The sequence below is a fragment of the Ursus americanus genome, chromosome 12 (genome assembly GCF_024610735.1).
Source record: "Ursus americanus isolate L20-20 chromosome 12, mUrsAme1.1.p, whole genome shotgun sequence".
NCBI lineage: Eukaryota > Metazoa > Chordata > Mammalia > Carnivora > Ursidae > Ursus > Ursus americanus.
This window is the reverse complement of record NC_142138.1, coordinates 5,073,901-5,086,373: the sequence shown is the minus strand read 5'-3', so window position 1 is coordinate 5,086,373 and position 12,473 is coordinate 5,073,901. Positions and strand designations below refer to the sequence as shown.

General features: G+C 55.2%; 1 protein-coding gene across 2 annotated transcripts; it reads right to left on the bottom strand.

Moving 5' to 3' along the window:
* Positions 1-317: 317 nt before the first annotated feature.
* DMBX1 (diencephalon/mesencephalon homeobox 1) lies at positions 318-5,709 on the bottom strand. Of its 2 annotated transcripts, none has more exons than XM_045799461.2 (4): positions 5,550-5,709; positions 2,154-2,332; positions 1,542-1,890; positions 318-760 (listed from the first exon to the last, which is right to left on the bottom strand). In XM_045799461.2, the coding sequence occupies exons 1-4, from the start codon at positions 5,698-5,700 to the stop codon at positions 318-320; spliced, it is 1,122 nt and encodes a 373-aa protein (XP_045655417.1). In that variant the 5' UTR covers positions 5,701-5,709. The 2 variants fall into 2 exon arrangements, with proteins under 2 accessions (XP_045655417.1, XP_045655416.1); XM_045799460.2 differs by having other exon boundaries at positions 2,154-2,349; positions 5,552-5,700.
* Positions 5,710-12,473: the final 6,764 nt, after the last annotated feature.

Genomic DNA, 12,473 nt, shown 5'->3' with positions numbered 1-12,473 from the left:
GGCAGGCAGGGAGGAGGCCGTGCTGGGGTGAGGATCTGGCCACTGAGGGCCTCACTCCCCTGCAGAAGGCCGCAGGCACCCGGGCCTCGCCTCTCCCACCCCCATTTGGCCTCCATGGGATCCAAGCAGGGCCATGCAGAGGGTGTGCAAGTGTGGGCTTCACCTAGGGCTGAGACTTGGGGAGGGGGACAGGGAGCAGGACTCCAAGGCCCCAGGATCCCTGGGCTCATAGAGTTAACTCCTTGCAAGCCATCTGGGGATAACCCTGGGGCTGGGAGGGGGCACCCAAGACCCCTGGCTGGGTTGGAGGCCAGCAGTCAGTTGGGCAGCGTGTCGAGTCCCAGAGAGGCCGCGTGCTGCTTGGCCCGAAGCCGCAGGTTCTCGATGCTCGTGGTTTTACTGTTCAGGGCAGCCGAGGCAGGTGCCAGGCCTGCCGGGGGCGCGGGCAGCAGGGGGGACCCCCACACGCCCTGGTGCGCAGCCGCGGCAGCTGACAGGGACTGGTAGTAGGACTGGCAGTGCAGTGAGCCCAGTGGGGCCATGTTGACGCCCAGGTAGGGCACGGCCGCAGCGGCGGCGGGGGCCGGGCCCCCCACTTCGAAGGATGAGTAATGCACTAGGTTGTTGGTGGCCGCCATGTGCTGGCGGAACTGCTCCTGCAGACGGAAGAGGCTCAGCGGGGATGAGGAGTAAGAGTGGGATGGGCCCAGGAGGCCGCCCCCGGGGGCTGCAGGAGCCAGGGCCAGGCTGCCTGGGGAATCTGCAAGCAGAGAAACCGAGAACCAAAGACTCAGGACAAGGACAGAGGTCTGCCAGCAGGGGCTCCCTCAGTCTCCCCACCCCCTCGGCACTGCAGACATGACAGGTGTTGGCTAAGACCATATCCACTCATCTCAGCCAAAGCACCTTCTGAAGCATCCCTCAGGATCCCGGGAGGGAGGGACCCAGGCTTGGGGGGGGGGGGCGCAGGGACCCTGCCAAGGCCCCCATGCCTGACCTCTTGGGGATACTCCTTTTCTTTTCAGGGACTGTCACCTCCCCTTCCCCTCTCCTGTCTGTGGCTCCTCCACCCACCAGTTCTCTGCCTGGGCTCAGGTTTGTGTCTGAGATAGGCCTCATGCCACAGCTCTGGTCCTTCAAAACCGTGGCTCTGAGTGGCGCCTGTGAGAATCCCTGGTATCAATGTGGTATTCACCCAATAGGCACTGGTATGTCTGTACTGGTTGTTAAAATACCATCATATTTCCATGGTTGATTAATAGCTTTTGCCCTGAGCTCCTCAAGTCCCCTCCCCTGCCACCCAATCCCTCCCCAGAACCCCCAAGACCTTCCCAGCATTCAGTGACTGAAGAGTAAGGACCTGGCACTGGTCTGCTAGGCCCGCTCCTTGCTCACGGGGCATGCCCTAGTGCCACGTGTTGAAAGCTGACCCTCCCCGCTGCTCTGATCCACCTCACGTGCCCAGGCCCCTGTCCCGCCGGATCTGGCTGTTCTCCCTGGGCTGGGCCCCCGCCTCCCCCACAGCCTCTGCCAAGCCTCACCTGCCTTGGGGCTGCCCCTCTTGCAGCCCAGCCCCTTGCTCTCAGCCCCAGGGCTCTTCTCAGCTTTGGGATCCTCGGCCCCTGTCCGGGGACCCTCCTCCCGGTCTGGCTGGTCCTCAGGGGCTGACTCACTGGCCGACTGCTCAGACAGGCTCAGGTGAAGCTCAGCGGGGGGGTCACCACTTGGCAAGCTTGGGGGCTGTTCAGTCTCCAGCTGGCTGTCTGGGGTTGGGGCCTCTGTCTTGCCCTCGCCGTGGGAGCCCTCGGCCTCCTTCTGCTTCTGGAGCTGCTCTTTCTGCAGGCTGCGCTGTTTCTTCCGGAACTTGGCCCTCCGGTTCTTGAACCACACCTGGGGATGGGAGAGGCGCTGTGGGCTGTGGCGCTGGGCGCTCTGGGAGGGGGGGTGCACAATAACATTGCTCCCCGCACCTCCCAGGAAACACGCGCCCTCGATCCCTTCCAAAACTCCCCCGCTGTCACTGCAGGCAGTCGTGGAGACAGCAGTTCCACCAGCACCCGGGGATGAAAATGCCGGCTCCGGGCCAGTGGGAAGCCAGACTGATGAGCTGGTGCCTGTCTGCAAGGTCTCCTTAGAGGAAAACGGGGCCCTACCTGCACCCGGGCCTCAGGCAGGTTGGTGCACATGGCCAGCCTCTCACGCATCACCACATCCGGGTAGTGGGTCTTCTGGAAGGTCTTTTCCAGGGCCTCGAGCTGCTGAGCGGTGAACGCCGTGCGGCTGCGGCGCTGTTTGCGGTGCTGCGAGCCATAGCGGGCCTCCAAGATGATGTCTTGAAATGTACAGCCGTTGGAGGGCAAGGAGAGGGGGCCCATTTAATTATGGGAAATAGGTTTTGAATCTTACTTTGCTCTGTCCCACTGTGGACACCCAGGCCCTTGCAGAGCCGGGTCCTGGCCCTCTCCCCTTGGAAATCACCCATCTTCTCTCCATGTGGCTGGGGTTTCAAGATCTCCCCACACCCACATTCGCTATAAGGACCACAGAAATCTAACTCATCCCCATGAAGAGCTGTCAGGAATATGATCGAGAGGGATCCTCCTCATCTGGTTTGGTGGTGGGTGGGGAGGTAGGTGGACTTTGCTCTAAGACCCTTAAAGTCCTAGGATGCTGTGAGTATAATATTCTAAGGCTACGCGACGCTAAGGTTCTACTAAGATTCACACAGGTTCTCCTATCCCAGGACCCTTAGATTCTGGACACCGACCCGCAGAATACTGGCCCCTGACTATGCGGAGCCAGCAGGCAGCTGGGACGCATGTGCAAAGTCTAGTTAGGAGAGGTCTGACCGGTAGACGTAATTCGCTGGTACTTGATTCTATGTCCTCCGGGTATGACTCTCGTTATTCCAGTTGGCCTGTGAGTCTCCAAGGGCAGGACCTGAGGCTCCTGCTTTCATGTCTCCTCAACAGAAAACCTGGCTCTGGCAGGGCCCTCAGAGCACAGGAAAGTTTTTGCATCTAGTCTTAACCTTTTTGGCCACTTCCTCAAGGAAGGACAAAAAGACTAAGTTCTAAAACCACCGCAGGTTTGGAGGGGAGACAGAGCTGGCGGACCACTGCTTCTACCGTCCTGTCCACACACTGGTAACATGAAAACGACTCAGGGGCCGCCTGGGTGGCTCAGTCAGTTAAGCATCTGCCTTGGACTCAGGTCATGATCTCAGGGTCCTGGGATCGAGCCCCATGTTGGGCTCCCTGCTCAGTGGGGAGCCTGCTTCTCCCTCTGCCTCTGCCCCACCCCCACTCACGCTCAATCTCTCTCAAATAAATAAAATCTTTTAAAAAGAGAGAGAGAGAGAAAGAAAGAAAGAAAGAAAGAAAGAAAGAAAGAAAGAAAGAAAGAAAGAGAAAGAAAGAAAACAACTCAGGATAGAGGTCTGCCTACGGCTGGTGTCTAGGATCCAGCCCTTCTGCTTCGCTAGACCCAGGTGGAGGGACAGGAACCTCTCTCCCCTGCCTCCCATCACCCATAAATGGATCCTGGGCTGCCTGCATTGAAGAGAACCCGAGCTGTGTCAGGCTCTGATGGGGCTGCCAGAGTCCTTTTCCTGTACCCCAGGGCCTGGCGAGTCATCCACAACACTCGAAATGGGGAAGGAGGCAACTGGGTATCCAGAAAGGTTCAGACTTTGGGTTGCTCCTTCAGCTTCAAGAGAGAGCCCTGTACCTCTCGCAAGTTGGCACTAATCCCAGCCTGGACTGAGCTCATGCTGGTTACCTGGGGACTGGGGACCCCTCAGTCAGCTGAACCCTGGTTGAGGGAGCAACGTTCAGCATCCTGCTATTGGCTCCAGGGACCATAAGGGGAGGCCAGGCTGTCTGTACTGTCAGCAGAACTTTCTGCCAGAAAGTGAGGCCTCCAAATGAAGGCCCACCCGGATCTCCTGTCCCTCCTTCTGGAGAATTGGAGAATTGGGGTAGAGTGCTAATAACTATTCTAGTTCCTCTACCCCTTCCAGCGGAGGGGAGCCCCCTCCCCGATTCCTCTCTGGACACAGTGAGAAGCCGGTGTCACCACCAGGTTGGACATAGGAATTCACTCCAAACCAGGGAAGCAGCCAGAGCCGGGACAGGACTGTACCCACATCCCATACTGGAGCTCCTGCCCCACACTGGTCTAGGGAAGGTAACAGGGGCTCCGTTTTATTCACGGAGCCCTGCCCCAAGGCCTGGCATGCTCTGGAGGAGTGGGAATGGCCACCTCACCCTCCCTTCCAGGCCCGCAGCTCTCCCAGGCAGGGTCCTCATATCTCATTCCTTCTCTGTGCCTTTGCTCAAGCGGTGGCCTCACCAGTCGTTCCTCTCTAAGGCCTGGCTCCTGCCCCACAGCCTGCAGGAAGTCCTCCCTGACTACACCAGCCGCCGCTGCTCTGAGCTGCCCCACCACTGATCCTCGCCACACTCCTGCCATGCTCTCCCAGGCACCTCGGAGCACCAGATCTCCCTAGGGGTGCTCTCAAGCCCTCTGAGTACTGCCTGGCATAGGTTTGGGCCCACATGGGCTCACCAGCTGCTCAAGGTTTGGCCTGGGACAGGAGAGAGTGGGTGGCAACCCCTCCCAGGGATCAGGCCCTTGGCCTGTGCTGTCACACCTTCTCACAGCCAGTGAGAGGCTGCAGGGCAGGGCAACGTTCTGTTGAAGGTGGAGGGGGACACAGGCCTGCAGCTCCCTCGTGCCCACTTACTTGCGACTTGAGTTAATAATGCCTTCTGAACACATCCCGGTCTCTGCCAAATACTTTGCGTACGTTGCCTCAAATAACTTCCCAGCCAGCCTACTGTCCCCTCTTTATACGGGGAGACGCAGGCTCAGAGAGGACCGATGAATGGGCAGATCTGCAGTGACCACGGATCCGGGACTTCAAAGCTTCTATTTTTAGCCATCACGTCATGTTCCAACCCCCCAGCCCCAGCCCCACCTAGATTTAACCTCTCTGAGCCTCAGTCTCCTTGTCCATAAAATGGAGATAATAACCTCTCTTGATTGGCCTTGAATACTTTGATGAACAGACAAAGCCTCACACAGCACCCGGCACATGTCGGCATTCAAAACACGGGAGCGCTTGCTCTTGACGTGACTCCCTTGGCCTGAAATACCCCCCTGGGCACTCCGGCCCTCTCTGGCTCCTTCCCAGCTCCAGTCCTCGCGGCTGCTCCCTCGCCCTCCTACCTCAGCCTTCATCTGTGACAGAGGCTACTCGCACCCCCTCGCACAGGGTTGTTAAGGGGCTCTGAAGGCTTAGGGCGGCTCCAGTGCCCAGCACCGTGCCGGCTGACAAGGAATGCTCTAGATGGTCATGCAGAGATTCAGAATCGACACCTCTCTGTGCTGCTGAGTGACCTGGGACTTCCAGAGCCTCCCAGAGTAAACCGGCGCAGGGCTCCCTCCGTCCTATCGGGGACTCCCAGAGCCTCCTCACCCAGACCTCTCCTCCATCGCCAGCCCCCACCGTTCTGTCGCCAGGGTCCCATCCCCAGGGCCCTTACCAGCCAGGCGCTCGGCCAGCGTCAGCGCGTGCACCGAGGGCCGGTAGTCCGGGGCGTGCTGGGCCTGCTGGGCCTGCTGGTGCAGGTTGTACATGGCACTGAGAGAGTTCATGGCGTGCAGCGAGTAGCCGTTCACCCCGTAGTGCTGCATCGCGGCCTGCGCCTGCGGACCGGGGAGGAGAGGGGACGTGAAACGGTATCGCACTCTGCCCTGGGGAAGACTCCACCCCGGCCCAGATCTGGGGTGCCCGCCTCACTCCCGAGAGCTTCTGCCCCTCCGTCGGAAAGCGCCCTGCTCTGGGCTCTGGCGTCAGACTGCCTGGGCCAGAATCTTAACTCTGCCACTCAGGAGCTTTGTGACTTTGGGCAAGTCACTTCACTTCTCTGACCCTCAGTTTCTCCCTCTGCAAAATGGGGCAAATCATAGGACTTAACACAGGCGATTGTTGCAAGGATTAAGAGCGGCGTTTACCATAGGGCCTGGCACATAGCGTGTGCTAAAGACCGTTAGTCATTGTGATTTATCAGCCCGTTGCTGCTTTCCGAAGCCATGTCTGCACTTTGTCACCCAGGCGCTTTCTTTTCTTTCTTTTTTTAAGATTTTATTTATTTGACAGCGAGAGACACAGAGAGGGAACACAAGCAGGGGGAGTGGGAAAGGGAGAAGCAGGCTTCCCGCTGAGCAGGGAGCCCGATTTGGGGCTCGATCCCACGACCTTGGGATCATGACCTGAGCCAAAGGCAGAGGCTTAATGACGGAGCCACCCAGGTGTCCCCGCCCAGTTACTTTCTTATTTGTACCTTCATGGATGCACTCACACACCGATTCATTCAGCAAACACCCATTGAGGCTCCCATGGGGCCAAGTCCAGAGCTGGACTGGGGACGCTGAGGCATCTGCTCTGACGAGATCATGGATTAGACCTTCACGTGCCGCACAGACGTAAGAACACTATTGTTACGACCCTTACGTATTCACTACCATCACCTCCCTCTGTCTACCATTTCCCCAAGAGCAACCAACCCCATTTACAGATGGGTCTACTAAGGCTTAGCAAAGAGCAGGGACACCCAGCCACTCCAGGGCCCAGCCTGCCCGCACTGCTTCAGCCTCATTCTTTGGTGGCCGAGTTACCATCCTTCCTACTGAGATGGCCCAGCTCGGCACGAGGTCCTGTCAGCCCCAGGTCTCCTCTGGACCCTCACGGTCCACATCTGACTGCCCGCCCTGGGTCAGCCTGAAATGGCGTTTTTGGAAGGCCGTAGGGTGTCGCAGGCTCCCAAGACACACAGGTGCTTCCTGTTTCCCGGGTGTGGGGGTGAGGGGGAGGGCTGGGGCAACGGCAGGTCCATTGGGTAAGAGGAAGAGCCGGCCGGGGGTCTCGGCTCCCCACCCTCCCTGAAGTAACCGCTCAGGCTACACGGAACCAAACCTCCGCGCAGGCCCACGCGAGCTCGCGCAAACACACACACGTTTCACGCACAAACACACACACCTGGACGTTCTCAGCGAGGCCCGCGCAGACGTAGTCATGTGCACACCCAAACCCGGCAATACTCACCAATTCAGCGTCATCGCTCCTGCGGTTCTGCACATGTTCTCACAGATGTGTCCACGCACAAACATTACACTCACACATTGATACGTCACACACATTTACTCAATAAATATGTACTAAGCACCCACCTACTAAGTACCAAAGTCCTTGCCATCATGGAATTTACATTCCAAGGGAGAACTACGAACGACGAACAAATATATGTAATAATGGCAGACGGGAACGAGTGCTCTGAAGAAAAATAAAACAGAGGAGGAGAATAACAAGAGGAAAAGGGAAGATTACTTTAGAACATGTGGCAAGGAAAGGGCTCTCTGCTACTTGACGTAAGCCATGCAAAGTTCTGGGGGGAAGGCTTTCCAGGCAGAAGGAACAGCAAGGACAAAGGCCCTGAGGCATGAAGAAGCTTGGTGTGTCTGTGGACCCTAAGAAAGCCAGGGCAGCCGGAGCACGGAGAGGGAGGGAGCGAGTGAAGGGGATGCGGCTGGATGGAGAGGAGAGGCCAGACCCCAGACAGCCTCAGGGACCCACTGTAAAGAGTTTGCATTTTATCCCCACCGTAATGGGAGACTCCTAGAGGGTCTTGAATAAAGAGTAACGTGATACAATTTGTCATGAAAAGCTCACTTTGGCTGCAGAGAACAGACTGCAGAGGGTCAAGAAGAAAAGCGGAGAGACCAGGTCACCGCAGAAGGCCAGGCCAGCAACCAAGGTCCCTTCCGCTCGGCGGTGGGGGGGGGGGGTAGTGAGACGTGCACAGATTCACGACATATTTTGAAGACCCCACATGACTGCTGAGAGGTTAGCTGTAAGATGTGAGGAAAAGAGGTCAAAAAAGGATGACTCGGGGACACCTGTCTGGCTCAGTTGGTAGAGCATGTGACTCTTCATCTCAGGGTTGTGAGTTCAAGCCCCACGTTAGGTGTAGAGCCTACGTGAAAAAAAAAGGAGGGGGAGCTTTGGGGGCTCAGTCAGTTAAGCATCAGCTTTCAGCTCAGGTCAAGATCTCAGGGTCCTGAGATCAAGACCCCTGAGTCAGGCTCCCTGCCCAGCGGGGAGTCTGCTTCTCCCTCTGCCTCTCCTCCCCACTCATGCTCTCTCTCTCTCTGTCTCTCAAATAAATAAATAAAAATACTTTAAAAAAAGGATGACTCAAATTTTTGACCTGAGCAATTGAGTGAAGGCAGATCTTTTCCTGAGTCAGGAGCATTGAGGGAGAAGGGGGTCTGGGGAGGAGGCAACAGAAATCAAGGTTTTGGGGGGGACATGCTAAGTGTGAAATACAGATCTGACTTCCAAGTAAGGGTGTTGAATTGGCAATTGGATATACAAGTCAGGAGCTGAGGGCTGGATTTATAGATTTCTGAGTCAACACTCACACATAACACCTACCGACAACATTTACTTACAGAGGCCCACTCTGTGCACTATGAACATGACCCCAAGGGCAGAGATCTGAGAGAAAAGAAGGATAGACATGACAACATAGTGTTTAAACACTGTAGAATAGAATATACCATGAACAAAGCTAAAAGGCAAACAACAAACCTGGAAAAATCTTTACCATATATATGACAGAGCAAAATCGATTTAAAAAAGTAGCACAAATAAAAATAAGAGAATGTCCATAATATATAAAAAGTTCTTCTTCTCTCAAAACAAAGATGGTTGGGGCGCCTGGGTGGCATAGCAGTTAAGCCTCTGCCTTCGGCTCAGGGTGTGATCCCGGCGTTATGGGATCGAGCCCCACATCAGGCTCCTCTGCTGGGTGCCTGCTTCTTCCTCTCCCACTCCCCCTGCTTGTGTTCCCTCTCTCGCTGGCTGTCTCTATCTCTGTCAAATAAATAAATAAAATCTTTAAAAAAAAAAAACAAAGATGGTCACCTTAATAAAAGCAAAGTAACTGAAGAGACAACTTATTAGGAAAAACACGAATAGCCATCTGACCTATGACAACAAGCTCAGCCTTCCTTGTAACCAAAGAAATAAAAGTAGAAACAATAAGATACAATTTTTTCACCAATCAGATTAGCAAATATGAAACAAATACATTACCCAGGGTTATCTAGAGGAGTGGGAAATGGTCCTTCTCCTACTTCGCTGACAAAAGAGCTTTAGTTCCTGCGTCAGAAGCCTTTAGGAAGAACATCATTTGACTCAACAATTCCATTTCCCGAAACATATCCCTCAAATACGCAGAGATGTGTGTACAGGAATGTTTATCACAGCTCTGCTTATGATGGCGAACAATTGGAACCCTCACTGTCCATCGAGAGAGGCTGGCTCAGTAAATGAGGGACAGTCGCGCCCGCGGTGGACTACCGCGCCGCCGTTTGAAACAATGCTGTGTGTCTGGATGTGCTGGTGCTCACGATACATTGCTGAGTGGAAGAAACAGGTAACAGTGTGCATGATATGATCCCATTTTTGTAATGTATGTATAAATATGCATAGAAAAGAAGTCTGGAAGGTTATACCCTGAAATGTTAACAGAGGTTATCTCTCGGAGATAGCAGATGGGATTACTGGTGATTTTCACATTTATATCCTTTCTTTCTTTCTTTCCCTTTTTGAGGGTGGGGATGGGGACGGTGATCCATGTGTTCCCGTGGATGTGGGGATGCAGCCAGGCCCCAAAAGGTGTCACGAGCTCCAGGTGGGGAAGAGGGAACAGAGTGTAGAAGTAATTTTATCCACCCCCTTCCCCCACCCCTGCAGGGCTTGTTGCTTTAATACTCATTGCTGTTGATGTGGTGACATTTTAATTGACTTAATTATTGCTGATCTCACAGTTTTTGATGCACGACAAGTCTTTATTAACTAAAGCCAAAAGAGGTCCCTCTCTCGGCGCCACAACTGCCCCAGCTCACTGGTCCTCTGAAGGTCTCCAAGACCTTCCCAGTCTGGCCTCTGCCCACCCCTCCAGCCTGATGCCCTCCCTCTCCCCAGCACCCAGCAGTCTCAGATTACCTGCCACTCCCTCTTGTCACTTCCATGCCTTTGCTGCTGCTGGGCCCTCCACCTGAAACACCACTCCCTTCCTCCCCCTTCACCTGCCAAATTCCTCCTTCTCCATCAAGGCCTAGTTCAACTGACACTTCCTCGGAAAGAGGGCCTTTCCCAACTTGTCCCTAAGAAGGCATCTCTCCCCTCTCCAGGTTCCAGATGGCTAAGCTCAGGTCACAGAAACGATGATGCCAACAACAAGAAATAAGCAGCAACAACGCCTGAGTCCTGTACACACTCCGGCCCTAGCTCACCACGCAAAGCGCCTTCCGTGGATCTCCTTAACTCTAGCATCTGAATCGGGTCGTGTGAGGCCGCTTCTACCCCCACCACCACCACCACCAGACCAAGCTCCTTGAGGGTGAAAGGCGTCTCTCATGCATTTCTCGACTCCCCACCCCAGCCCGGATCACAGGGCCTGGCACAGAGACAGGGCTCAGGGGATGAGGGTCGGATGAATGAAGTAATAGCAACAACTATGTATGAAGTGCCATCGCAGTCCATCCTCCCAACACCCCTCCCGACACAGGTGGGGACTGTGTTTATCAGATGGAGAAGCGGAAGGTGAGAAAGACTGATTAATTTGTTAAAGGGCAAGCAGCTAGGAAGTGGTGGAACAGGTTTCCACCGTGAGGTTCTTCCCACCAACTCCTGTTTCCTAACCCCGGTCACGCAGGCACTTATTCCAGCATGTTCCATTCCCCGACTCCCAGCAGCTCTGATTTGATCTGAGGCCAAGAGGACGGCAGCAGAGAAAAAACACATTTCCCCGGTGCACGCGCTCCTGCAGGCACGTGTGTTTGTGTGCACACGTGTACGTGTGTGTCGTGAGATGAGGCTGTGTGTGAGCCCAAATCTTCCCAGCTGAGCTCCTCTCTCCCCAGCCTCATGCTCCTCTTCCTCGCTCCAGGTGGACATCGGGGCCCAGGTCTCCTCGGAGGCCACAGAGGGGCCCTGGTCTGTGGATGCCACCCACAGTCCCAAGTCTGCAGGTCCTCTCGGTGTTCACGTGTGCCCATGTCTGGGTCAGCCTGACCGCGACGGGCCACAGAACGGCGTGAGTGTCTGTGTGTACGTGTGTATCAGCAGTTTTTTATGTCCCTGTGCGTATGCATGTCTGCGGGCTCGTGTGCGTGCACGAATGGGTGTGTGTGTGTGTGTGTGCACGCGCGTGTGTGGCCAGAGGAACATACACTAAACGGTACCCTCAGAACAAGGTCTGAGGGAGAACAAGAGGGAAATACAAGGAGCAAAAAGGGGAAAAACCAAGGAGATGGAGTGAAAGCCAAGATAGATCAACACAGAGAAAATGAGTAGATTTGTCTTATCCATTTTTTGTTTGTTTCTGCAGCACCTCGCACGGAGGCTGGTACACAGCCAGTGCTCAGTAAATCATAAATGTTGAATGGATGAGAAAGAACTACAGGCTGAGAGGTGAGGGAATGGATGAAGGAAGCAGGGCCACCGAGGTCCAGAATGGTCCTCAGGGCAGAATGGACACTCAGAGCTCCAGTCCCACCACCTTCCTCTGTCCCCAGAATTAGAAGCCAGGGTTTGGGGAGAACCCTGCTCGGTGGGCCCTTTCCCAGCAATCAGGGCAGCGCAGACCTGTCTCTGGGGTCCTCAGCCAGACCCAGCCGCTGGAACCCCATGCACGTCCACTTCAGAGTGCCTGGGTCCTATAGCAAGGCCAAGAGCCGCCCAGGCTGGAGTCCTGCAGGGCCTGCGGGAGCCTCTAAACAGGGCCCTGCACTCCTGGCCCCAGGCCGGGCCCTGCACGGGCTCAGCCCACTGCACACTCCAAACAGAATCAATTATATATTTAAAAGGTGCCGCCCCGCAATTCCTGGCGAGCCAGGAGAGCCATCCATCACGGCGCGGCCGCGTTTCACAAGTTGTCGAATTGTGCTTACATTGGTTAAAAGAATCTTTATATTTCATTAAGCAAGCAGATCGGCGGATCTCCCGCCACAGGCGCCATATAGATGGCTTTAATTTTCCAAATCTGCAAATGCATCCGTTATGTCCCCGCGTCGCTGCTGGCTGCAGCCTAATGCCCAGCCAATCGAAGAATCAAGCAGAATTTTATTAGGGGGCATTTTTTATAAATTAACAGAGGGACTGCTAGGAAACTGCATGCGAGGCATCTTTGATCACCAGGAGAGTGGACCCTGCCTTCGGTCACACCCGGCTCTGCACCCCCACAGGCCCACGCCCTCTCTCCTCACCTCTTCCTCTCCTGTTTTGAACTTATAATTCCCCCTCGGGGTTTCTTCTCGATCCCACACACAGTGGGGAGCAAGGCGGAACAACTTTGTTTAAAGGGAAGGAAACAAAGCAGGAGGAACCAGCATTCTCT